The sequence below is a fragment of the Canis aureus genome, chromosome 13 (genome assembly GCF_053574225.1).
Source record: "Canis aureus isolate CA01 chromosome 13, VMU_Caureus_v.1.0, whole genome shotgun sequence".
Lineage (NCBI taxonomy): Eukaryota > Metazoa > Chordata > Mammalia > Carnivora > Canidae > Canis > Canis aureus.
The window spans coordinates 30,115,964-30,143,168 of record NC_135623.1 but is presented as its reverse complement, the minus strand read 5'-3'; the positions used below and the strand labels follow the sequence as shown (position 1 = coordinate 30,143,168).

Below are 27,205 nucleotides of genomic sequence, written 5' to 3'. Positions count from 1 at the left end.
GATTGGAAAAACTACCCAGACCAAAAGGCAACTTATAAAATCCTCTTACTATTTTTGTTTAGAAATTCTAAAATTTAAAGAAAATGATAAAAGTAAGGTTTGCCTTATGCGAACAGAATATGCAAATAAGTGGAACTATTCAAAAATTCGTTTCTGCTTTTGCCTGTCAAAGACAAAGATTTTACCCAGAAAAGAAGCATTAACAAAAGGGAATTGAAACCCAGCAGGGTTGAGATTTTGAGGGGAAAGAAGAACACACAGATACTCCAAAATCATTTGTCTTCCTACTTTGAGTGAATAAGCTTATGTTGAGCTACTCTTAAGTGTAGAGTACCAACCATGGACTTTAGTACAATGTCTAAAGCATAACTGTTGGCATCAGGAAACTTTCAGTTTAGTAAGATAAAATACATAAACACATGTAACCTTTTATTTTAAACAAAACATAACAAAGCCTTCAGTACGTTCCTGACCCAGAAAAATTTTACGTGCTACATTGTCTGTCCTACCAGGATAACTAGGGACAGGGGTTTTGAACCCTACGATTTAAGATTGTACATCAACTGATGGAATCCTGACTGGCTTGCCTTTTAATTCTTTCTGAAGGCATTAACCTATTTTGAAGCAAAGCAAATTAAACTCTGTTAAAAATAGCCATGTCAGATGACACTCGTTTGTTTTTTTGACAAAGTTACTCAGTTACAGAACAGGAAAGGCAGTGGGTGAGCTGTGACTCATGGAATCCCTGTGGACAAGATGTCAAAATGGGGTCTGGGTGATGGAAAAATTCAGTGGGGCTTATCACTGGTTGAATAATCCTATTATAGTGCTAATGAGTGGAGTGATGCCACCTTGGATCAAGGTTTCTGGTGGCATAATTAGGACTCACTCTGTCTTTGGTCAGTACATCCCCAGTCACTTGACATGAATATTTCAGTAGCACAGGTATCTGATTTATGGATTACTGATGTGAATCAGAAACACAAAGGAGAAAAAAAATAGAGTTATCCCTAAAAACTATCCCAAAAACTGAGTTATGGACAGTCCAAAATATCTTTCCATATGATCTTTACACATTCTTTGGTTTACTACCTGGGAAACACCAGCTCTCCCAGGTCTTTAGAGAACCCCAGTCATAATAAAGAAACTACAAAGAAAAGAACAGAACACACATGACTATCCTAGCTGATGTTAACACTGAATGAAAAGGATAAAGAAAAGAGGCCATTGACAGATATTGTAAGAGAGGTGACCAGAAATCAAAGAAGAGATTTCCAAGAATGGAAAATTGATCCAATAGAACAAATGTGACAAAGCTATGGAAAAAAAAAAAAAAAACATAAAAGCAGAAAAATATATTGAATTTGAACACTGTCCCCAATTTTGGATGTATAAAATGCATGTATCATTGAGGAAAAAATATGTAAATATATAAATAAATAAAAGCTACTCTTATGAATTTCCTTGAAATGCACATGAAAAGCAGTATATTTCCAAGCGATTTCTTTGCCTGCTAAATTGCAGTTCTCTTTCCTCTATGGTCATCTGCCAGGTTGCCTTACAGTTGCCCAAACTCATTGATTTACTGTAATTAGCATAATGAGGAAAATATCTTCGTAATGAACAACATAGCATCGATATCACACCAAGATTATTTAGCAAAAGCACCTATCTACACATGAAATTTGGATGGCCTGAAATTGTGGGCCTTTGCCCCAAAATTCACATTGTTCTTAGATGCTCTGGAGCCAACAGATACAATATGAGTTCCACAAAGTGTCAATTACAGATGACTCATACTCTGGATAGTGAAAGGGCCTTTCTTTGAAGAAAGCACTAATTGGCTTCAATTATAAGTGCATTTATGCCCTCGTTTATACCCTTTATGAGCCGGGCCTTGTGTCTGCTGCATTTTATCTCACAGATAAAGAGATATAGAGAAATAAGTAACCATTTATTCAAATCCAAGTGAATGCTATGGATCAATACTAAAGAGAGGTCCGATGAAAGAAAAGATGAAGCCAGCACTGGGCAACAGTTTGCAGTCTTAATCTCTCTGGAGCTGGAGCTCCCTTCTTTAATACAAGAGCAGGGACCTCTGTTGGACAAAGGGGGAGAGAGGTACAGACCTTGCAATGTGGGTTTCAGCTAGAAATTCCTACAGACTGTACCTCAAGGGCCAACATGAAATTATTTTGAAAGGAATCTGAGGTCCAAGCTACATAGATATATTTGCCCTCACAGCCCAGATGAGAAGATAGCTCCAACCAGCACCATTCATAGATCCAAGTATATGAGGGTCCTTTACTGAATTCCTTGGCTTGGGTCTATGCTTTGCAGCACCTTCCTTGGAATTTTCTATTATCCCTCTCTGGTGCCTAGGAGAGGCTGCGGCTGGCAATGCTCTCTGTGCAGGACGTCCTAGCCAAGATTTGAAGCAGTGTGTGTCCAATCACCAGAAGCACTGATTTTTTTTTTTTAACCTTTCAGACTCTGGGACAAATCAGGGAGGCAGTGCTATCTGGATTTGAGTCCCTGTTTCTCCTCTTCAGAGTATACCCTGACTCTCTTCCCCATGCTTGCAGTCAACCAGATAGATCCCAGGGTGCCTAGAGACTCACACCCATGAGGTTGTTCTGGGCCAGTGGCCCAACTCTGGTTCAGGAGGGTGATCTGACAAGTGAATCATTCATTCCCACTGTGTGGAATGATATTGTATGATTTGGGACCACTAGATTATTGTTCGACTAACTTGGAGTTACTCAAAATGTTTATGTAGAAAATGATCTAGTAAAAAAAAAATACTTGAGTGGGACCCTCACGTCCTAGAAGTGGTCCTGTGCCCAACAATTCCAACTCCTCAAAGACCTTGCCAAAGTAAGTGCACTTAGGGCTACCCCGGAGAACTTCAATGAGGCAAGGATTTTGACTTGGGCATTTGCCCGCACAACTACTGGGTGGTCACTGACAAAGTGATAAGCAACTTATTATGTGAGTAATCCATCGAATCATGAAATTCACATCTTCGATACCTGAGTACATTATGCTCTGAGAGGGTGGGGAATTAATGATGCTTTCTTCATATTCCTAATGAACCTCTCAGAAAGTGAATAACCCCTAACTTCCACAGGCTAGTGTTTCATATTAGGGGCACTCTTGCCACTTTAAGGACACACTAAAGGATTTTCTGCACAATATGTATCAGTTGCCTTTTGCAGTCACGTCGACATCTGAAAATATGCCTCCCTCCCCATTACAACATACGCATATATTCATATTCCTTCTGGAGATTGGTACTGTCTCCAGTTTAAACCATCAGTATATAGAGAGCTGTCCAACAGAAATATAATTCAAGCCACAAATGTGAGTCACATATAATTTTTAATTTTCTAGTTGCTACATCAGAAAAGTAAAAAGAGACCAGTGAGATAAATTTCAATAATTATTTTATTTAAGTTAATATATTAGAACATTTCAACATGCAATCAATATAAAATTATTAGATACCTTATATTCTTTTTTTTTTTTTGCATTATGTGTTAAAAATCATATGTGTGTTTTATACTGCAACATTTAATTTGGACCAGCCACATATCAAGTGCTTCATAGCTTTGTATGACTAGTGAATAAAACATTGGTATAGGCAGACAGATGGATATTCCTAAAGTCCACACAGCTATATGAACCCACCATCAACTGGCAGGCTCTTCCCAGAGTTAGATGATCATCCATAGAGTAAGAGTTCATAAGCTGGTTTGGCTGGAACTATTCTTACCAAGAGCTGGAACCTGAACTTTGCTGGATCAGTTCAATGAAAGAAGGTTCTCCTCCAGAAATGTTTTAATTGGTCTAAAAACATGCACATGTTTAGACTTTTGCTTCTGTTTAAGGCCATTGTCCTACATGTGATACTTTAATTTTATCTCCTATGGCCAGAAGTGTTCTTTTCTATTGGCATTTTGAAACAGATGTAGCTGTAATTCTCTATTAAGTGCTCTGTCCAAAGGATATTAGATTTTGAAGTATTGAAAGTATTTCCAAGCTCCTCATGCTTTTTATTTTTTATAGCTTTATTTATGACAAGCAAAATCTAATATCTGCTTTAGATTTGACTCACAATATTCTTGTAGAGATTTCTTTATTTCTCTCCTACAGCTTTCATTTAAAAAAAAATGTTGTTTTTGCTAATTAAAATGTTGGATTCTTAGAAAAAATTTTAAATCATAATTTACATGTTCTTGTTTGCTCAGAAAAAATAAAAACCCTGATTCATACAACCACTTGGTGGTTGAAATGTCTTGTTTATTTAATGGGTCTACTTCATCAATCTCTATGTCCCCATCTGGACTAATCAAGAATTTTGTAATTTTTGAGTGAGTCATTCATTTCTATTTCCATTTCAAGAGAACAATTTTATTGTTATTTTCAGACTGTGAATAGTAATTTATGGATATACAGTAAGGCAAGTACACTGAAGAGAGACATAAAATGAAAATATTCACTCACTGTGCATAAATGGAAAATCTCACATTTAAAAACGACCCCCAAGACTCCTTTAGTCAACTAGTGGATGGTTCTCCTAATGGTACCAACAACGAAATTCTTTCATAATACAAAAAGTTATTTAAGTGTTGATTCCACATGTGCATAATTAAATAAAATAAATGTTGGTCCCCAAACTCAAAATTATTGATTAGATCCAGACAGCAATCAATGTGTTTTCAATTAAAGAGGAGGACTTTGTTACAATTTTACAGTTCAGTAACAGAGTTACTAGGCTATGAGATTAACATTTATACCAATGCTCCAGAATTAATAGCATCAAGTATTATAAATTGTTCACTAAATTATGAAAACAGTAACAAAATTTGTCATGGTGCCTAATAAGATCATTTCACTAGAGAAACCATAACCTAGTCCAAGCCCTGCAAATGTGAGGTTGGAAAATTAAAATAACAGAATAGCAAAAATTGTGTTTAATAATTGTATTTATTGATATATTGGTGGCGTGTGTGTGTGTAGCCTTTGTAAGAGGTAGTATTAGCCTAAATCTTTCTACCTTATCTTGAGCTTATCTTGGACTTTAAATCCCTTCCATTTAAAAAAATATGTATACCTTAATCCACTTAAAAATAGTGAACATTTTTTTGTTTTACCTTGACTTCATGGTTTTTTTTTTACATATAGGAAATAGCAAAGAGAAAACAGAGCCCAGTATTAAGTTCTCATTTTTCAATTGTCACAAGAATTTATGAATTAATTATGTGCTTATGGATCCTGAATGAAATAATTGCATTGTAAAATGTGTAGTTCTGTGTTTGATGCCCAACATACTTCTCTAAAATGACACTACACTAAATAATCTGTGACTTGCCGAGTAAAAGCAATTCTTCCCAAGATGTTTTGAACACATAGTTTTTTCCAGATATAATTATAAAGTTTACAAGACAAAAGAAAAGCTCCCAGAACATGTGAAGTTCTGGAAGTAAATATTACATTAAAGAGTATAGAAGTTAGCCAGGTGAGGAAGAGAGGATTCCAGAAGCAAGATAGGAAAAAATCTTTAGAAGTCAGCAAATGCCTCTGCATTCCCTTGACTTGGAATTGACATGCACCTTATTGGGTTCATTGGGCTATCATTTATCCCATTATATATAAAATATGGCAAATTTTTCAAATGTTGAAAGAAAACTCTCACGCACTATACCCATATTTGCTCTTGTTTTTTTGTAAGAAGAGAAGTGGACAGCCTGCAGACTCTATTTGTCCATGTATTTATGATGTATTATGTTGCTGCTGGGTGCAATTGAGTAGTAGGCTAATACGTACTCTTTCTTTTCATTCTACCACTGTGGGTTCATTTATGTCCCCATCCCATTTTATGGGCATTGAGTTGGAAATATAAAGACAATCTAAAAAAGCAAAGGAATATCTGATACTGAAGGATTGAGCAAATAACTTTTAAAAATTTCTTTTCAGCATTGACCCAATATATGCAACCTAATGCCAATAGTTGCTTCTTCACAGGAGGCTTCATGGAGACAGAAGCTGCAGCTCAGGAGTCCCTGGGGTTAGGCAAACTTGGAACTCAAGCTGAGAAGGACAGAAGACTGAAGAAAAAGTAGGTTTGGAGATTTTCTTCTTCCTTTTTTTCTAGCTTTGACTTGCTCTTTATTACTTGTGGGGAACTGAAAAGGCAGTAGTTGGAAACAACAGACTAAGGCCACCATTGTCCTTGTAGTCCTTAAAACGACTTGCTAAACTCAATTATGAAAACAGTAACAAAATTTGTCACTGGTGCCTTAATAAGATCATTTCACTAGAGAAACCATAACCTAGTCCAAGCCCTGGCATTTCCTAATTCTCTTGAGGGGCTGCGTGAGATAGGTAGACACGTCTTTGGCCTGTAATAGAAATAGATGGTTTCTTCTAAGAGACTGACACATTTATTGCAAAACTCGTAAATATTTAAAATATTTAAATGTAGCCTCATAAGTAATATAATAATCTATTTGATGCTGAATCCAGGACTGAACTGGTCTGATAAAATGAGAACATATACCATCCAACTTTGTGTTTCCTCTCACAGCAATTAAAGAACCTCCTCTCTACTTGGAGTATTTAAAAGGAGAATATTTCTTTGACTGATTGAACATAAACTTATTTTAGACCCAGAGCAGATTGTTTTGCATCTGTCAGGAAACTGATAGTGTATCTTTTCATTCACATGTAATATGGAACATTTAAATGACTTGCAAAATTGGCAAATTTTGAGTCTCAGCAGCTGTTAGAAAGCTAGTGGGTCCATAAATAACATATTTTTAAAATACAAAGTAGCATTTTCAGTGATGAAATAGTACCTATAGAACATGTTCTCTAAAAGCCAAAGGATTTCTTCTATTCCAGAATCTTTTGGTTGTTTACTCCTTTTCCTCTCCCTCCCCCACTCAGATATGTATTACATCGTGTTTGTAGTCTTCATGTTTACCTTTTTTCCTATGAAATAACATTCATTGCTCTAGTCACCATTATTGTAACAGGTATGCTTATATGATTATAGTGTTTGGCATAATCAATTGACTTCATATTTTTGCCTTCTCATTTGCTTTATAGATGTTTACTAGTAATGAGAAAATACAGACTTGCAAGTTGTAGAGGAGCTCACTACCCTCATTATTTCATTAATTTTCTACTTATTAAAATTATATATATATACAGACTTGCAAGTTGTAGAGGAGCTCACTACCTTCATTATTTCATTAATTTTCTACTTATTACAATTATATATATGTATTATATATGCATCAAATTTAATAGAAACACTGTGCAGAAATAAAGAAGTGACCTTGAGAGCATTATTTCTTGAATACAACCAAATAGTTGTATTCAATAGTGGTGAATATTTCTTCTTATATTACTGATCACTCAAAAATATAATCAAATATTTTCACAATCTGTTCAAACTCTCTTAATTTTATTTATTACTATCAAGAAATACTTTATTCAATTTTGTGGCTATTTTTTGAGAAAAAATTCCTCTAAGAAATCTTCTCTTTAGATAGGTTTTTTAAAACTTATTTCAAGTCTAAAGAACTTCCAATTTTATTTATTTAAAATATGTCTAGAGGAATAAGAGTAATTAAAACCCAGTCTAGCTAATGAACTTGATTTATTTCACTTAAAATTAATTTTTATTTTTCCTACAATGAAATATTTACATATAATGGCAATTTAACCAGTTTTTACATTGCTTATAAGGGTGATAACGAGGCAGACAACGTATTTCATTGGTTGTTAATGGATCCAAGTTAAATGTCTTTGTCAACAGTTACTAAAGTTAAATATTCAAATCATGTAGTGATTTTAAGACTAATATATTTAAAACTTATCTATAATTATTTTAAACACTGTTGGATTGACTTAATGTTAATTTTATGGAATTGTTTCTCAATCCTAACTACCCTCATAGTCAGAAACCTATTTTAGTTCTAGACTTAGTTTGAAGATTTTACTATACTTAACCTTTCAGTTTTATTTTGTAATACGTTTTGGCGAAATATAATTTTAAAATGCACTAAATAAAATACTTGTCTTAATGTTAAAAAAGTTATTAAGAACATTCTAGGATATGATAAAAGGTAATATTTCTCAGTACAATTACTTCCTAGGGATAGTGGTATTTGGGTTAAAAATGATCCAACAAAGCAAGTCAGGGTTGATTAATGGAAGGACAGAAGTATTTCTCTTATTATTGATTATTCCATGGCAAGAACCTCATGAGTATAAATATGTAACCAGTATTTATGAGACATATATAAGTGCTAACACTTACTCAGGGCTTGGATGACACTATGCCTTGGTTTCTGGATTACCAGAGGGAAGTGTCTTCATGTAATGAGTTTTATAAGATAGACAAGATAAATTATTTCATGTTTATTGGTCTTTCAAGATGGAGAAAAAAATTCAAGTACATTTTCAACATAGCAAAATGGAGCAATTTCTTTCAAAATATTGAACACTATAGGTTTATGTGCATAATTGCAATGACTATGGCTTCCTAATAGTTATTTCTTTATGTTCTATCCATTGTCTAAGCCAAATGATGTTTCCAGGACAAAGTACTTAGGTTAGACCTATGTTCACTATCCCAAAATTTATACCAGAGCTTCATTAGTCTCCGTGGGGAAAGCAGAGCTAAGGAAAAACCCTATTTTCAACTTACTAGCATATCAGGTATCTACAGTTAACAATCTGTGAATTTAAATTTAATTGAGAGAAATCTTATCTCAAGAAGTTAGTTATGACACATTTTTTAAAAAACCATATGTGGGAGATACTTTCAGAGAACAGCTTTCAAGATATTCCAAATTCTTGCAAAGTTCAGAAATTTGTAATGTTGGCAGTCCCCAGCTAAGGTCTAATTTGAGGTGCATTTACCATCCAGCAAATCAAACACACATAGGTTAGAACAGCTTACTGCATCTGTGTCCCTACCTCATTCTACTTTTACTTTGCTTTGTGAGGTAGGCATTTGTTTTTTTCTTCTATTTCTGGTTATTTTCCTATGATAAGGCATAGGAATAGTACAATACTGGATCTTCTAAAGCACTCACTGTTCAAGAGGATCTTGTCAACCTTTCCCTTCCTGAGTTGGATATTATCACACAGGTGCTATTCCATCGGAGCACCATCTTACCTAGGCCTGAAGTCAATCTACAGTTGTCCTGCCTGGTTTATTTTTACTATGCCATATATTTGCTCTTCCTTCTTTTAAACCTTTAACTACATTAATTGCCTCAACAGGTTTATATAGTGTATAGTTCATACCTACAAATATTGTGTCAAATTGAAACTCCTCTAATAATTCTTCAAGTACTTCACATTAACTTCTCGTCTTCCCCCATTAAAATTTGAATAGTTTTTCTGTAGCCTCATGGTATAGCTCTCCTAATCCTAAAGACTGAGTCACTTATTATTCTCAGTACGTTCTCTCCACATTAAAACTGTGATTCTCCTAGCTTTCTTGATGTGGGCTCCTTCTGGAGTGTCACAGCTCTTTGAGATCTTGTCCATCATCCTTTGTTTGATTGCACTGGACTCCAGGCACCTTCTCTGACTTAACACATAGTAGAAGGCATCTGCATTTCTAACATTCACATTATAAGGAATGGGGCCTGAGAATTTCACCTCCCCCCTTTTATACTGGTCACCCTGATCTTGAAGAACTCATTCCTCCTTCTTAGCTCTCTAGCCAATGTTTTTTTTTTAAATTAATTTATTTACTTATTCGTGAGACACACACACACACACACACAGAGGGGCAGAGACACAGGCAGAGGGAGAAGCAAGCTCCATGCAGGGAGCCCAACATGGGACTTGATCCTGGGTCTCCAGGCTCACGCCTTGGGCTAAAGGTGACACTAAACCACTGAGCCACCCGGGCTGCCTTCTAGCCAATGTTTTAATCTAAGATCTATAACTACTTGCTCAAGATGGCCAACTAAAGCCAACCACACAACTACAAAAGGTAACTGTGTGGCATGATAGAAACTATTGCAAGGCCACAAACTTACATGGTCTGGCCCATCAAAAATGTCAATTTCTTCTTGTTTTGTATATTTTTATTAAAGTATAATTAACATACAGTATTATATTAATTTCAGGTATACAACATATTGCTTCACCAATTATATAGATTATTCAGTGCTGAATTTCTAAATGTTCTTTAATTCCCCAAATTTTCCTTAGGGTTTAGATGTGGGTCTCTTAGGACCCAATAATAGAAACTCTGTTCTTTGCTTTAGTTTAAAACCTATTTGATGATAGACAAAGGAGTCTAGCAATTAGAGATCAAAATGTCAACTTTATTACCAATCAAGCTGTTAGAATATGACTTACAAATGTGGTAAAAAAAAAAAAAAAAAAGAGGAGGTTTCCTAAAGCTGAAGCCCAGAACTAGAAATATTTATATGACATAGAAAGAGCTAGATTGTCACAGGCTTCCAAAGTGCACAAGTATAAGTATAATCCCCACCTCTCCTTAAAAATAGCATCTACAATATTATGATTCTGTAAATGTGTCTCTCTAGAATCAAGGACTATGACTCAAGGTCATGAGATCAAGCCCTGCTTAGGGTCAGTGCTGAGATTCTTTCCCTTTTCATCCCCCTTCCCCTCTGTCTCTCCCCCTGCTCATGCTCTCTCACTGCTCTCACTTTCTCTTCCAATCTCTCACTCAGTCACTCACTCACTGATAAATAAATAAATAAATAAATAAATTAATTAATTAATTTGTTTAAAAAATAGCTCACAAGGGAGGAAATGAAATTTTGTCTTTTTTTAAATTTTTTTTAATTTTTATTTATGATAGTCACAAAGAGAGAGAGAGAGAGAGAGGCAGAGACACAGGCAGAGGGAGAAGCAGGCTCCATGCACCGGGAGCCCGACGTGGGATTTGATACTGGGTCTCCAGGATCATGCCCCGGGCCAAAGGCAGGCGCTAAACCGCTGTGCCACCCAGGGATCCCGAAATTTTGTCTTAAGCATCTAAAAGAACTTTCAAAGTATCAATGTTAAATGTATTAATATCTCATCATATTTCTTGCCTTTATTTACCTGGAATACACAAAGCTAACAATTTCCCATATCACCATCTCCAGAAATGAAATGCTAGGGTGTGTGGCCATCTCTCTGAGTTTTTAAAGATCTGGAAATATATTTTACATCTAAATTAGTTTATAATTGCTAAAAGCATAAAACTATTGGTTCAAAGTAATTTTCCCTCAAAACCTTAAAGGTACTATTCTTCTTGCTTCTAGTTATATCCAATATCAATTGTCATTCTTTTGTATATAACATGTAAGATTCCTTCTCTCTCTCTCTCTGAAAGTTTAAGATTTTTCTCTTTATCTTTGGAGTTCAGAAATATCATAACTATTTCTCTTCAAGTATTTTTTGTTTCATTTTTCTACTTTATACTTGCAATCTGACTTGCTAGTCTGACTGTTTATATGTATTGACTTAAAATTTTTTCCATTTCTATGCTCAACTTTAATTCCAAGAAGCTTACTTTTATGATTAAAGATGAAATTGTTGTTTCATAGTAATACACAGGTCTCTCATGACAGTCCTTGATTGGTAGTGACCATATTAAAATTGACAAAATCCTGTGAATGGTCACGTATCTCCAGAAATATAAATTCTGAAATCTGCATCTTAATTTTTATCTGCTAATTTTCCTACTGCATTTTTACACTATATAATTTTTTATTGAAACTGAGCATGGGTAGCTCAGTCGGTTAAGTGTCTGCCTTTGGCTCAGGTCCGGACCCCAGGGTTCTGGGATAGAGCCCGCATCAGGTTCCCCATTCAGTGGGCAGTCTGCTTCTCCCTCCGCCTGTCCCCCTACTTGTGCTCTCTCCACTCTCTCTCTCTCAAATAAATAAGTGAAATCTAAAAAAAAGAAAAGAAACATGTATGCATACAAAATCTTTTGTATCTTGAGACTTAAATTGAAAAATACCATATAAATATTAACATACTAATCTATCATTTTCAATCTTTAGTTATAATATCTGTAATGTGTTATTATTATCATGTTAGTTATACTATATTCTTCCAAATGGATAGCACTGCTAAATGAATATGGATTTGAAATCAATTTTTCAACATCATTAAAACAAAATTAACATTCCAACTCAGCTATCAGCAACATCCTCCAGAGAAGTGGTTTTATCCTTGGAACATGGTAGTCGTAGTTAATCACTACCAATGAATCTTTATGTTAGAACTTCAAAGACATGAAAGTGAAGCTCTATAGATTTAGCTAATTTATTTCCATTGCAATCCTAAGGGTCTTCCTCAGTGCATAATCTTTAATGTGTTTTGAGACTCTGCACTTTTAATCTTTGGCATTTGGAAGGTTCAGAGTTTGCATATCTCTAAATAAAATAAATATCACTGAAAATATTCATTATGAAAGGTAGCACAGAAATTCCACAACATTCATTCATTTAATAAATATTTATTAAGTGTCTGTGTGGCAAGTTAAACTTATAAATGAGTTGTATTCCAGGGGTTAATTTGTAAGACGTGTGTTAGAAGCTTTGAATACATTTGCCCATCTAAGTAATGCTATACATACGGAAGGTAAATGTCTTTGCTTCCTCCACAAAAATCTATTTTGTAAGCGTGCTGTAAGAATTGAATCTGACTAGATAAAGCAAAAGGGGGAATTCATGGGTAGGATATTAGAGTATCTCAGAGATTTCAGAAACAACAGAGGCAGGACAACTCCACAATTTCAACAATAAGAGATTATGAAATATTTCTCTAGAGTGTTGTCAAGAGCTCATATTTTCTGTTTCATTCCATTCCAAATGTTAAATTCCTAAGGGAAAGCATGACTGGCTCAGTGTGAAACAGATATTTGTACTTGGATCAATCAGTTATAGTCAAAGGTTCATTTAATACAGACCTGATTACAGGAGAACACGCTGGGGACTCAACTCAAAAGGATCTAATAAAGCAGAATATTTCAGAACCCAATCCTAATGTTCTCAGTATTTCTCTGGGAGAATGTCCCAATATCCTACCTGAAACTTCGCAAGCATGTCTTCTGTGCCTGCACTGAGCTAGAACTATCACTGCCTTGCCATCCAATCAATCATATGTAGTAGCCCTGTCTAGCTCCAACTGTGGACAATTGTAAAAATTCTCTAAACCTAAAGAAATGATAATATCCAAAGGTAAAGACAAAAATGCATTGAAGATTTTTAGGAAAAAAAAAACTAGGGAAAATCAGAGTGTTTTAAAAATATCTATATTTAGATATACTTTATCCTTTTGGAGGAAGGAAAAGAATTCAGGATGAATAGGGCTGCTGTTTTGAGCTTACAGTGCAATGTTAACGATTAGACTAAGTAGAACAGAAGCCTGTATAGTCTCCATATTTTCTGCGCAGGAGAAACATTTTTTATATGGAAAGATAAAATAAGAATTAGTAATAGGAGATTAAAACTTAAGATAGTTACATGTACTAGAGGAATGGCTTTTTCTAAATAAGTCCATATCATTTGTCTTGATTGAAGTATATCCTGGATTAATGGAATATGCAAATGGTAATTTTTAATTCATTCACTTAATGCCTATTATGTCACAAAGACTGTTAGAAACTACTGATTTTCAAATTACACAGTTCCATTTTTTAAAGTGTTTATAAACAGACAAACATGAAAACAAATTATTGCATGTAAGTATATCAAGATCATGATCACTTCTCTAAATTACTAGGTTTTGAACACAATAAAAAAAAGTGCTACAAACTTAAAACCACCTAATATTCTTATTTAAAAGTTGTTCTCCAAGCTAAAGTGGTTACTTCATTGTTAGTTTCCAAAATAAATGCATAACATAGGTCTTTTTTTTTAAAGATTTTATTTGTTTATTCATGAGAGACACAGAGAGGCAGAGACACAGGCAGAGGGAGAAGCAGGCTCCATACAGGAAGCCTGACGTGGGACTCAATCCCCACGTCTCCAGGATCACACCCTGGGCCGAAGGCGGCACTAAACTCCTGAGCCACCTGGCTGCCCAATATAGATTATTTTTGATCAATAAGAAAGGAGATTATGAATGACCAAGAGGAAATGGAGTCCTTTAAAAATAAACTGTGAGGGGCACCTGGCTGGCTCAGTCGGTAGAGCATGCAACTTGATCTCAGGGTTTTGAGTTCGAGCCCCACATTAGGTCTAGAGATTACTTAAAAATAAAATATTTATAAATAAATAAATAAATAAATAAATAAATAAATAAATAAGCAAGCCGTGCCCTTAAACTTTTCAAACATTTTCTAGATATGTAGAGGAGGAAAAATGCTATAAAAACACCATTTATTGAGTTCAGCAAGGTATTTCATTTACTTTTTAAATGATACTTCTAAACATAAAATTGGGTTGAAACTAACAAAATGGATTTATGTCTGATAGAACTATTGTAATCAAAGGGGCTGAACAAAAGACCTGGTGATGGCTGAGTGAACTAGAAGGTGGCCGACTCAGCACTTTGACAAGTGATTTAAGTAAGAGCATCAGATTTGTGGAGGACTGAAGCTAGAAGACATAGTTATGGTTTCAGATAAATTATTTTATTTAAGGAAGACCTTTACATAGAGATCCAGATCTAATAAGATAAAATTTAATAAGGGTGTTTATGTAATTCTACATCCAATTTCATGACTAAACTTACTTGTTACTTGTGTATAGGAGGATATGGTGTGTGTGTGTATGTATCGGGAGATCTTAACTGCAACTCCTAAGAAAGCTGTTTCTGTAAGAAAAGACAAGTTAGCAAGGAAGGCAATGATATTTCCAATATCCATCAAAAAAATTGATAGGGCCCAAATTCTACACACTGCACAGATCATAGCTGGATATTGTGTTAATTCCTGGGAAATACACTTAAAGGGTTATATTCAAACCAGCGTCTCTTCCGAGGAATACGACCAGTATCCTTGTGATAAGACCTTGGGCCAAAAGTCAGAGGTGATTACAGATAAATTTGAGCCACGTCTAAGTGAGAACTGTTAGCAATCACATATCCGAGAAGAAAGAATTGACCACCTGGAAGGAGAGTTGTTCCTCATGATTATGTCCAATATAGACCTGCCAAGTATGTGTATGATGCAGAAGTACTATACGGGGGATTCAAATTATACGACAGATTGAATCATGCTCTTCAAATTGTCTCTACCCTGGAATTCTGTGATTCTCTATGTAATTCAGAGAACAGGACTCAGGAGAACCTAAGCTTTTCAAATTCTATTCATTTATTTTTTAACATCGCAGTGCCTGGCATATCGCAGGTACTCAAAACATGTTTTCCAAATAACTGAATGCACGGATAGAAGCTGCGTGGGGAAAGAACTCTAAACGTGAAAATCTGAGAAAAGAACAGGAATTAGGGCAGTGACTTCTATCCAGATGACTAAACGAGGAACCTGGGCTTCCTCTTTGCCCTTGGGCTTCCTTCTCCTTATTCCTTTCTCTATGCACCTCTCTCTACTATCCATACAATAGGTCTTTGAAATCTCTCAGCTGGATTGGTTTTCTTCTTTCCCTTTCAGACCATCATAGTTAAACCATGTCCCATTCTCGCCTTCCTGTAATCCATTCTTCACCCTTCAGCTAAAGAGATCGCTCTAAATTATGTTTCTGAACCTGCCTACAATCCCTCAGTTACTACTTAGCTTCCTTAGGATAAATTCCAGATGCCTTTAGATGGCTCATAAATCCCTGCATCCCCTGGTCCCTATTTATCTGACCAGCTTTATCTCTCTCTACTTCCCATGTTGCATGTATAGTCTTAATATACTAAATATCTATTTCTTGTTGATAATTACTCCTCTCTCCCCATGTGCATATATTCTGTTCCATTTTCCTCCTCAGTCTTCATATAGTAATGATAATAATTATCTATTATCTATGCAGTAACTGATAATCACATTGAGCAGTTACAATATTCTAGGTGCCATTCTACACGTTTTAGATGCATTATCTCTTTCAATTTTCTTTTCTTTTTTTTCTTTTTTTTTTATCTCTTTCAATTTTCACAAAGCCTTCGAGGTAGCTGCTGCTGTTTTCCTCTGCCTGTGAGGAAGCCTAGCTTTCCAGGCCCTGTGCTATACAAGAGGCTGGACCTACTGGCTCAGCTTTCCTCTAAATTATTTGGGATCTCAGGGTAAAGCTGCAATTTAAAGCATGTAGTTGTCAGCTGGACCTTGAATATCCTATATAATCTTGGATGCTTTATATAAGGAGTCAAAAAAGAACTCCTCACTCTCTGTATACTCTAAAAAGAGTAGCATATTTTTTTCTAGAGAATAGTTTCTCATCTGACCCTATCCCATCTTTCAACATGAGCAACAAATATATTCAAACCAAACACCTTTTTTTTTTTTTTTAAAGACTGGGAGGGGAATATAGTTTCAAAGCATAAGATGTAGCTGTGTTATAAGATTTCTTTTTTATATATAATTAGCAGCACATATCTCAAAGTTTGATATAAGAATAGTGATTATCTCTTATAAATAAGCTATGTAAGAAATTTAAACGTGCTTAAATCAATCTTAGGCTATTCATTCCAATAAAACTTACAAAGTCGGTATCAAAGAGCAAGGATAATTAACTCCCTTTTCTAAAAGAAAAAAAAAGTCACTAATTAGACTGCATTTAAATATGATGCTGGTGTCTTAATCTGGAAAGAATTCTCTCCATTTTTTTCCCACAAATATAAGATCTTATATTGGCTCTCCATAGGTTTTTCATAAGGTCTTTGAAGATGCCCTCCCTTCCTGCAGTTATTTAAAAATTAGCCACCCATCAAGCAAGATTCTCTTCCTTGCTTCTACATTCCTAAGGAGGACAGTGGTTATCCATATCTTATTGCTAGAGTTTTATTCAAAAAATAGTTTATGCCAAAAGATTTCCACTAAAAATTATGTATGCGTATATGTATACTTTATGCACATGTGTATACAAAACTACAATTAAATGTCTTTGTTTCATATTTTACATAATCAAAACTTTAATCATGGGCCTGACTGGGTTAGTTTTGCTGGGCAAATTAGAAGAATAAAGATTTCCTAACCTCTGTGTAAGAGTCTCAAGAATCTCAAACTTAAACTATTGGAAATCAGTATTAACTTTAACAAACATTTAATTCTGAAGTACTGTGATGATGAACCATACTGAAAACTTCTGAAACCATACTGAAAACATTTCCTTTCATTTGTAAAGATCACTAGATATGTGTGTGGCCATTTTTTTTTACCTGTATCTCATGTCTTTATATGTAAAGTGAGCCTTTCCGTCACCTTCGGGGTGCTCTTATATCCACATAGATCACCTGTCCACAACTTAACTTGTCCATGTCATGGCTTCATCACTTCCAATGCCATTCTCTACTCCAGGTCAGATACCTTCCATGGTCATAGTCTGTATCTTCTCATCACCTCCAAATCACTCCTACTCCAAAATTTCTATTTATTACCAATTCAAGCATATTATTCTTTCCTAAACAGTCTTCTTTCAGCTTTGCTTTATCGACTTCTTCTGCTATCAATTTTTTTACACTTCTATCCTTTCTCAGCACACTAGCCCCTTTCTCTTCCCTCCTTGCTTCCTATTTAGCTTAGATTCCATGTGCATAATTTCAACACACTCAAAAATTTCTAAACGCTTTTGCTCCTCTTTCATTTGATTGTATCCACGTGTCATACTCGCAGCCCCCAATGAATTTTCTTTCTTCATGTCTGCGTTTGAACACTTCTGTGCTCCTGGAGAACATCATAGCACAAGTTGAGCCAGCTTCAATTGGGAACTCAGCAGTGCCCAGTAACTGCAGTATGTTTGTCTTACAGATCTTGTTTCTACTCTGCAGCTTTCATTAGAGACCCCCACTGTCCTCAAGCCCGCATCTTCTGCAGATGAGCTCAGTCTGCCTGGGAGGGAGAGAAAAAAGGAACCATCAAGGTGCCCTGAATTATTTGCTGCCAAATATGCCCTAACAGTAGTCCCTCTCCTATTTCACTAGAGGAAACTAGGAAACTCTTCTTACCTGAGCCCACCTCTTCCCAGTTTCTCAGTCAAGTTGTGCTGACTTCCTTCAATTCTTCCCTCTTCTGTGTTTTGGCTGCCAGCACTTACACATTCTCAGGTTTCACCTGTTAAGAAGAATCCTTACTTTATTCCCCTTTTCCACGTTACTACCCATCCACTTCCCAATCTGGTGTCAATAACTGATTCTAAAATCTGAGTCACCAACTTGAACTTTAAGAAGCAAGAGGCAAGCACATTGAAGCTCGTGTTGTGAGTTACTTATCCTGTGAAGTTTTAACATTCAAAGTTGACTAGTTTGTAAACAGGCAAAGGCCCATTCATTTAATAAGAGATCTAGAAGATTGAAGGGAGACCGTTGAAAAGTTTCAGGCACCCATTTTGGAATATGACATATACTAGCTGGTAATGTCTCCTTGTGTCTGGATGTATGCTGATGTTCCCAAGGAAAACATGCCAATAATTGGATTGGATCTTATTCATTAAATGGTAACTTAAAACCTGTTCTTTCTCTATGTCAATTGAAACTTGTTATTTGCCTGTTACTCATAGTGGTCTTTAACTGAAGAACATTTATTTTTTCACAGAGTCTGTCTTGGTATTATTGTAACCTTGACAATCTGGAGTGAAGAGAAAAAAAGGATAAAGGTGTTATGTGTTTTATAAATAACTGCTCGTAGGAAAGAATATAGGAAGAAGAAAAATTAAATACTGTATCTAGATGAAAAACTCTGCAAATATATATTCCCTCTGACATAAATTTGTAGTATAATCCCACATCATATATCAGAGTCATTTATGACTCTAGCTCTTTGTCCTTTGCAGAACTTTTTTTAAGTCATGAGCTGAAATATTTAATATTATAAAGTGACATAACTGCTCACTATTGCTTTAAATTAATTGACTATGGAGAACAAGAAAATGCATAAAAACTGAGAAATCAGACAGCTTATAAAAACCGATAACCTACATTAGAACTTTAAGCAGTACTTTTTGAATGTCTCCTTTATATCTGTGTTTCCTGTTTATTTTCATAATTTCTCTTACATTTTTATTTAAGGTATTTTTCTTGGTATAAGCTTTCGGTTTTTGAAAATGACAAATGAGGATGTGAGGACTATTAATATTCCACTCTGTGCAGATTTAATCAACTTGTTTTAGTGGAGGGCATTTCCTAGATAGCTGGTAGGCTGCGAAAGATGATTTTGTCCATGGGAGTAACTGGTCCCAAGTACTTCTGGCAATTTTCCTGGAAAGCTCAGAAATTGCCTTTTCTTAAGAGCTCATCAGAGTTCACAGGTATGTTGACAGGAAAGTCATTTTAACCACTTAGAAGGAGTCTCTTTGGGTTTTAATTTTCTTTCTGTTGCATGTGTGATGTAAAAAATATGCCTCAAATTTCTTAGAACATTGTAGTGCCAATGTGAATGGACATTTATGTTTTTGTTCTTGTGAAAATTTAAATAGCTTCCCCACAGCTGCTCTGGAGTTAAGGTCAAAGAATATGCATTCTCTGAAAGGCCTATCTAATAAAATAACACATGGTTTCTCTGAATGAATGCGTTTAGATGAGGCACGTACAGGGTGTTCCATTGCACGTCAACCTTTTCTTTATAATGATTGAGCAATAAAAAAGAAACTCTATAAGTTGCCTAATTTCGGAGATGTGAATTTCTGCTTCATACTTTGTTGTATTTAATATATTTTATGAGTTGTAGTAAAAGTTTTCTTTTTTCTAAAAACTAGTCTATTATGCTTGTATAGAAATTTTAAAATAATATTCTCATGGCTTTTTGTTGAATTATTTAAATTCCATATTTTCCCAGTGCCACTACTATATCCAGGGAGCAAGTGGGCTACCTCAAAAGCTACATTTAAATCGATGTTGTTTTATGATGATTGTGATAGTATTGGTGAACCAATCTAGTTTGCTTTTTTCCTCAAGGAAAGCAACATTTATAAACATCTGTCTAAATAAATGTTCCTATTGAAAGAGACTCAATTGGCACAAATGACATTTCTTTTGCCAGTTCAGACAGAGGAAGAAGAAGTAATGTAGCAAGGGGAGTAGAGTGATAGAATTCGTTTAGACTTTCTCGTGTTCTGAAAGCTGGCAAATCCATCTTTATAAAAACAATAATAGTTATTATTGTGACATTTGTTAGAATATTAAAATTATGGGCCCGGAATGTAAAATTTCTTCTTGGCCCAGTTTAAGGTAAGGAGATCGAAAATTAGAACCTGCTAGTAATTATGTCCAAGTCACGTCTGAGAACTAGCACCCAGATATTCTCACCCTCTAACTAGTGCTCTCTTCAGCTGCTGTATTTCCAGGGGTCTACTGAACTTTTTCTTCAGCTCAACAGTAAGCGTGTAAGGCTGTATGAGAATCTGAGCACTATTTTGTAAGTTATCGCTTTCATTTGTGAAACAACAGGAGTGGCCTGAGGCAAAGAATGTTCTTTAATAAAGTGCCTGGCTTCTTCCTGGGGTATACTAGAGGCTGGGAAAAATGTGGTCATGCATGTTTCAGAGTGGCTCATTTTCAAGAGACAGACTTACTAGTCAACAATTAGAGCTGCCCTAACCTGATCATGCTTTTGGACGCAGTGAGTATGTATGTCACGGTGAAATTAAAAAAAAAAAAAAAAAAAAAAAAGGTTCCATGTCTTTCTCATATCTGAGCTTTTGCACATCTGAAATGATGCTCTTGTTTTATTCCATGGCTTTCTTTGGACTGAAATGTATCCATTAACATTTGTGTGCTTTTCTTTTCCATCCATCCTTCTCCATCTCATGAAAAGCACATCTGGGTAAGTTGAATGACAATGGCTGCTGAACATGTTTATTTTCAGCACCATCCTTTTTTTCTTTTATCTTTAGTATTTCTCTTTTCAGTTTTAACACAAGCTGCACTGCCTCTGACCTCAAATGAAAATTGTGAAGTGTATTCATTTCTACACCGTAAAGGAATCATTGGTTCAGAGAAATGTTCATACTCCAATGAATGATGGTGGCCTTGCAGGCACTTCCACTTCTTCAGTTCTGTCAGGCGCATGTCAAAAGGCATTCCAGACATCATTTCCTTACTTCTCAAGTCATTCTCTAGGAGTTAGTGTGGCACTCAGGGAGGCTTAAGTCATAGGCCACTTCTGTACTTTGGACTCTCCTGCATGATTGGGTCCTCCTGTGTGTTCCCTCATGCTTCATGGTGCTCCACCTGCATTCTCTTCCAGACACAAACTTCTATGTTAACTACTAGAACTGTCCTTAAACAAAGAGACTTAAATGCTGGAACTTCCCTACTGGGACTTTTGTACCCAGATTAGATTCCAAAGAAATCCTTGGTTTTGGTTGATTCCTTTAGTTTTGCGTGTTCTTTGCATTATTTCCTATACTATTGGTTAATTTTCAGAGCTTTAAAAATCCAAACTACTCAATCCTGCTCTTTGAACGAAAATTAAAACATGTTATTAATCTATTCCTAAGACAACTTGGGCTGTAAAGCAAAACAAATTATTTACAACATTTATAAAACATTTACATTGGTGTAAACTTTTGCACGAGTAACATGGCGAGCTTTAAAAAACACATTAGTTTGAGAGTTACTCCTTTTAAACTTAAAGCAATGTGTGTGTGTGTGTGTGTATATATATATACACACACACACACATAATGGGTAAATAAATGGGTTCCATTGAGATGCTGTTATACAGGAAACTACGGCGAGTGCCCCTAATTTGCTATATGGATATTTCATATATCAATACAAGGTCATGAACTTTGTAATATTGCTTAGTTCATTACTATGGCTTATATTTGTCTTACTTTCCCACTCTAATTTTAAGTTATAGTTACTACTACTAATTATTTAACAATGAAGATTTTACTTCTGTTAGGAAATTTATGATATTAAGGAAAGCTCTAGTAAGTGTTCTTTAAAATGCAAGGCAAGCTGAGGTTAGGGTACTGTTCAACTATGCTAGCCAAAGTTTCAAGCTCTTACTTTGGAAAATAATGAATATTCTAGACATTAGATTTAAGACAGTGTTTTTTGTGTCATCATGTAATACCGGTCTTCTATTTTCTAATGACTTTTAAATTTCATGAGGAAAATAATCCCAATAAATAAAACTTCATTTCCCTATCACTTTTTGAATGAAATACTGAAAGCAATAAATGGATGATGCATTGTCATTTATGGGCTTCAAGAAACTGATGTAATTGTCTTCATTCTAAAATTCAGATTCTTGTCATCTTGTACATACGTGCTACTAGAACTTAACATTTTAGGACCTCAAAATCATTTCTCTAGTAGAATTGATAAAGGCAAGCTTTGGAAGTTAAAGTGTCAGGAGGAGAGTACAAATATAGTGAAAACAGAAGATTTGAGATGGAAAGATCAATCATTGAATAAAGAAACAGAAGATAAGAATTTAAGCACCAATTTTCCCATTTGTTGCATACCCTTGAGGGACTGACATGTTCTCCGTATTTACTGATACTACTGTCAACTTCCTGCACCTCATAAGAGTATGAGGAAATATGTCTAACTTCAGAAACATGAAACTATAAACTTCAAAATCTTGGGCAGCCCCGGCGGCTCAGTGGTTTAGCGCCACCTTCAGTCTAGGGCCTGATCCTGGAGACCCGGGGTGGAGTCCCATGTAGGGCTCCCTGCATGGAGCCTGCTTCTCCCTCTGCCTGTGTCTCTGCCTCTCTGTGTCACTCATGAATAAATAAATAAAATCTTAAAAAAAAAAAAAATCTGAGTTAAAGAGGGCTGAAAATTAGATGAGGCACTAAGGTAATCTAGTCTAAATGGTATCCAAATAACCTGAAAATTACCAGTGTTCCTCCAGTAAGTCCCCAATTTACTATCAGAAAGTGACTAGAGAAAACAGACCACAGAGTCTTTCAAAAGTGAAATTGTTTCATGAAAAGTAATACAAGTTCCTTTAGTTTTCAATAATAGGGTGAGTAATTGTATTGCCCCATCACATGTTGGGTGTGCATGCATGTGTGCGTGCGTTTATATCTTTTTAATGGTTTCGAAACTGATTAAATTCAAAATAAAGTGAGGAAAGAAATTATGTAAATCCCAATTCAAATTCACAAATAAAGTAAATTTCTGAGACTATGCCCTCCATTTCAGAGCAGCTTGAAGAAAAAAAGCTTCAATATGAATAAGCTTCAGTTTTAATGTAGTCAAACTATTTCAACTCCAAACAACCTAGCATGTGTTCTTGGAATCTAAATAAAACACTACTTAGATGCATAATGGACTTTTATATGCACTGCATGTGAAAATGTGCCATATTATGATATACAAACACACATACCCTTGCACACACACAAAATCACAGTATGCTGTGCTTTTAAAATCAAGTCAACCTTGTTAATGTTGAATTCAAAACTCTTAATTTATGGAGTTAAATATGTATATTTAGGCAATCAAAGTTCTGAAGCAGCTGATTGGGATTTTGACATTTCTGTTTAGAATAATTATGTTAATTAAGATATACATTTTCAGCTTGCACATGTTAGAAAAAAATGTGGGTGGCACCACATTTTGTTCATATTTGCTGACCAGAATTTCAAACAGTTCCTCAAATATGTAATGTTGATTTCCATAGAATTGATCGACAAGTCTAGATTTCTGAATGATAGAGTTATAGTCTATCATCTGTTTGAAATTTGAGGAGATCATTTCCTACTTTACCCTCCTGACTACTGAATTTTAATGTAACAATTAATAATGGTGTGAAATGAAAGTAGATTTACTGCTAGCATTATGTAAGGAAGGTTATTCTCAAGCCTACACTGTTAAGAAGTAGATTCAACTGTCAAATTATTTTGACTTATATTTTATTTTTGGTTCCTATTGAACCACATATTTATTTCTTCTGGTTATATCAATAACTGATTACTTGTCATGTGCTACAGTAAATAAATAAGCCCTTGAGATGAATTTCTCAATCAGCGCACTACTTTGTATTACAATTACACAAAGTCAGTCGAACTGAAACAAGTCACAAGAAATTCAGATTTTACATCCCAGTTAGGTAAACATGATCAGCCTCCTTCCTCTGACAGAGGTACAGAACCTGATATTAAGGAGGAACAGGAAAAGAAAAGGAACAGCTTCTTTTTTCTCTTATAGTGTTGAAGATTAAAAGGCATGATAGTAAGGGGGTAAAGACTATACATCTTAGCCAGGAAGCCAAATGAAGATGTGCCACTTCTAAATATAAGTGAACCACAAGAAAAGAAAGAGAAGTGGGAGACTAACATTTTATTTAATACTAAAAATGAAGTGGATGCTATAACGTAATAAAATTATTACAATCAGTTTATCCTCCTTTCTCAGTTATGAAAAATTCAAAGGGTAATTAGCTAACAGATCATATGGGGATTAAGAAAGTTAACTCTCTGGCCAAGTTTTGGGGGCTCAGATTCTGGCTCCACCACTCACTGGTTCTATGCTCCAAGTGACTTTTGCCCTTTAGTGTCTTCATCTCCAAATGAGTATCGGTACATATCTTATCATTGTAAATGTTAAAGAAATTATTCCTATACATATACACTTAGGATACAGACTTTGTGATAAATGCATGCTAGCTATTAATATATGGGATCCAAACTCTAATTTGTCTACATCCAGAACCTCTATTCTTTCACACCATGATATCCTATTTCTGAAGAATAGAAGTGGTTTAGGTGAAACAAGAGAGCACATTAGATAAATCTCTATTACAGTACATTTTAAATGAGAGATATGAGAAGTGCAATAACTGGAGTATACACAAGTTAAAATATTTGTATAGAAGAGAAATTTAATTCTGCCTGGGAGAGGTCTTGGAATCTTACCAAGAAGGATAAAGCATTAGCTGTGTCTGAAGGACAAGGATGAGTTTGCCATGATTATGATGTGAAGAAGGATGTTTCAGTTAGAAGAAAAAGACAGCAAAAGTATGGAAGGTCAAATAGAATGAGATATTGGGAGAATGGCAAGTGTTTCAGTACTGGTTGAGCACAAGAGCCTGGAGAGAAAGCCAGGGCCAGATTACTAAGAGTGTTTCTCATAATGCTAAGATAGTTGACCTTTACTTTCAGGACAATGGGGAGTTTTTTAAGTAAGCAAGTCTTAACAAAAAAATTGTGTTTAGGAGGGTCTCATTGGGAGTTGGAAAAAGGGTAGGAAGGAGGGGTACCAAACAAGAGAATGAGAGACTCTGGGAGTCCACTTCCATGATCCACAAATGATGAGAATTTGAATAAGCTTTGGTGGTGGTCAGTCAATTTGCAAAGTATCTTATTTAATGTTAGAGTACATTTTTTCTCTTTCTGAACAACCAATATAAGTAACTACTAAACAAAATTCTTCTCTTTAAGGTGCAATGCATAGTTTGATGTTAATAAAAACAGAACACTTAGAATTCACCATATGATCAAAGATCCCGGGTGGTTGTCAACATTGAGAGTTTTATGGATCACAATATAATAACTGTTCAAGAGAGACTCTTGTCTAGAGTGTGGGGAGAAAAGCAAGATGCGGTGGAAGAGCAAAGAGTCATCTTTGGGACTTTAGAGTCTTGGGTGAGAGATGAGATGCATGCATGTGGTGCTCATCAACAATCCCTATGGGGGATGTTTGACACTGTAAGTTTCCAGATTTTGAAGGATAAAGAGTCCTTGTGGAATGGGATTATCACAAAATGAAAGGAAGAGTCATGATTTAGGCAAACAGTTAAGATTTTGATAGTTGAAGAAGGGAAAGAACTTATCCACTCTGGAAAATGATAGTTGCAGTGATGGGATTACTTTTTACACAAGTTATTTGTAAAAGTAGGTTCTCAGTTCTGGTTAAAAGTAAGTAAAGATGATTAGAAAAGTAAATAAAAATTAAACCTATTTAGAATTTGTAATTCAAGTTGAGGGTTATACTTTAGACATTTAAGGAACCATCGGAGGGTTTTCAGAGGACAGCACTATTGCAAAAGTAACGGCTCACACTCATTAGCTGCTTCCTTTGTGGAAGGCACTGGTGTCGTCACATTACATGTATTTTGTCAGGTCACTTTCATTGCAGCCCTCTGAGGGAGGTACTGTTACCAGCTTTATTTTACAGATGAGGAAACTGAGGCAGAAAGAGGTAAAGTGACTTTGTCTGTGGATGCACAGCTAAGAGGAGGCACCAAGAATGAAGCCTAAGCAATCAGACTTTAGAAGTTTACCTGGTCTGGTATCATGGCAGATTTTTTTTTATGTCAGTGTATTAGAAGGGTTTGAGAACTGGAGATAGGAACCAATTAAAGGGTTGGGGCGGGGGGGATGGATGGTGGCAACAAGAATAGAAAGGAAAGAAAGATGAAATAGAAAACATGAAGGGGAAATTGTCAGGCATTAAATGGAAGGCGACTGACTCGGCCATCCTGAGTGACAGAGGAAGGGGTGCTGTATGTTATTCAGACAGTCATATCACAAATTGGCAATCCTAAAATAGCACCGTAGGCTAAGTGGTCTGAGAATAAAGTCTCTTTTCACTGACAGTGATGAACAATCCATGTTGAGAAGAATATGAGAAAGGCTTTACTGGCCCTGTGGTCTGTGACTTTTTTGAGTAATTAATGAACTTTATTTCTCAGAGCTTAACACTTTATTGAACTTGTTGATTTATAAGTTGTGTTTCCCTACTGTAAGGGCATGAGTACAGGGAACTTTGCATGCCCCAGGATCAACCAAATTTGTTAGGTAGTCAGTCATCTGATTTTTTTATAGACCTACTGTGGGCTGAGTTTCATGTTCAGCAAAGAATAAAACCAATTGAGTCACTAAAAGCTTAAAGGTACCCTAGGTAGGAATACTTAGTGTACTAGGGTGCTTATAAAAATAAGTAGTAAATTTTGCCTCAGGGGCAAGGAAAGGATGATTTTCAGACAAGAAGCATCTTTGTTGGTCTTGAAAATCAAGACAAAGTGAGTGGGGAGACAAGGCAGGGAGGCATGAGGACATTGTTTAGTGTGATAGAAACATAGCTCACAAATATGCGAACATATTCCACCAATTAGGTCAAAACTGCAATAGCCGAG

The 27,205-nt window shown here is 35.4% G+C and overlaps 1 protein-coding gene across 18 annotated transcripts in view; it reads left to right on the top strand.

The window, feature by feature from the left end:
- Window positions 1-27,205, top strand: part of PPFIA2 (PPFI scaffold protein A2) — a 475,838-nt gene that overhangs the window by 411,894 nt on the left and 36,739 nt on the right. For all 18 annotated transcript variants that reach the window (XM_077845638.1, XM_077845653.1, XM_077845643.1 and 15 more), the window contains one exon: window positions 6,028-6,121. In XM_077845638.1, the coding sequence (XP_077701764.1) occupies window positions 6,028-6,121 (94 nt within the window). The remainder of the gene's footprint in view (window positions 1-6,027; window positions 6,122-27,205) is intronic.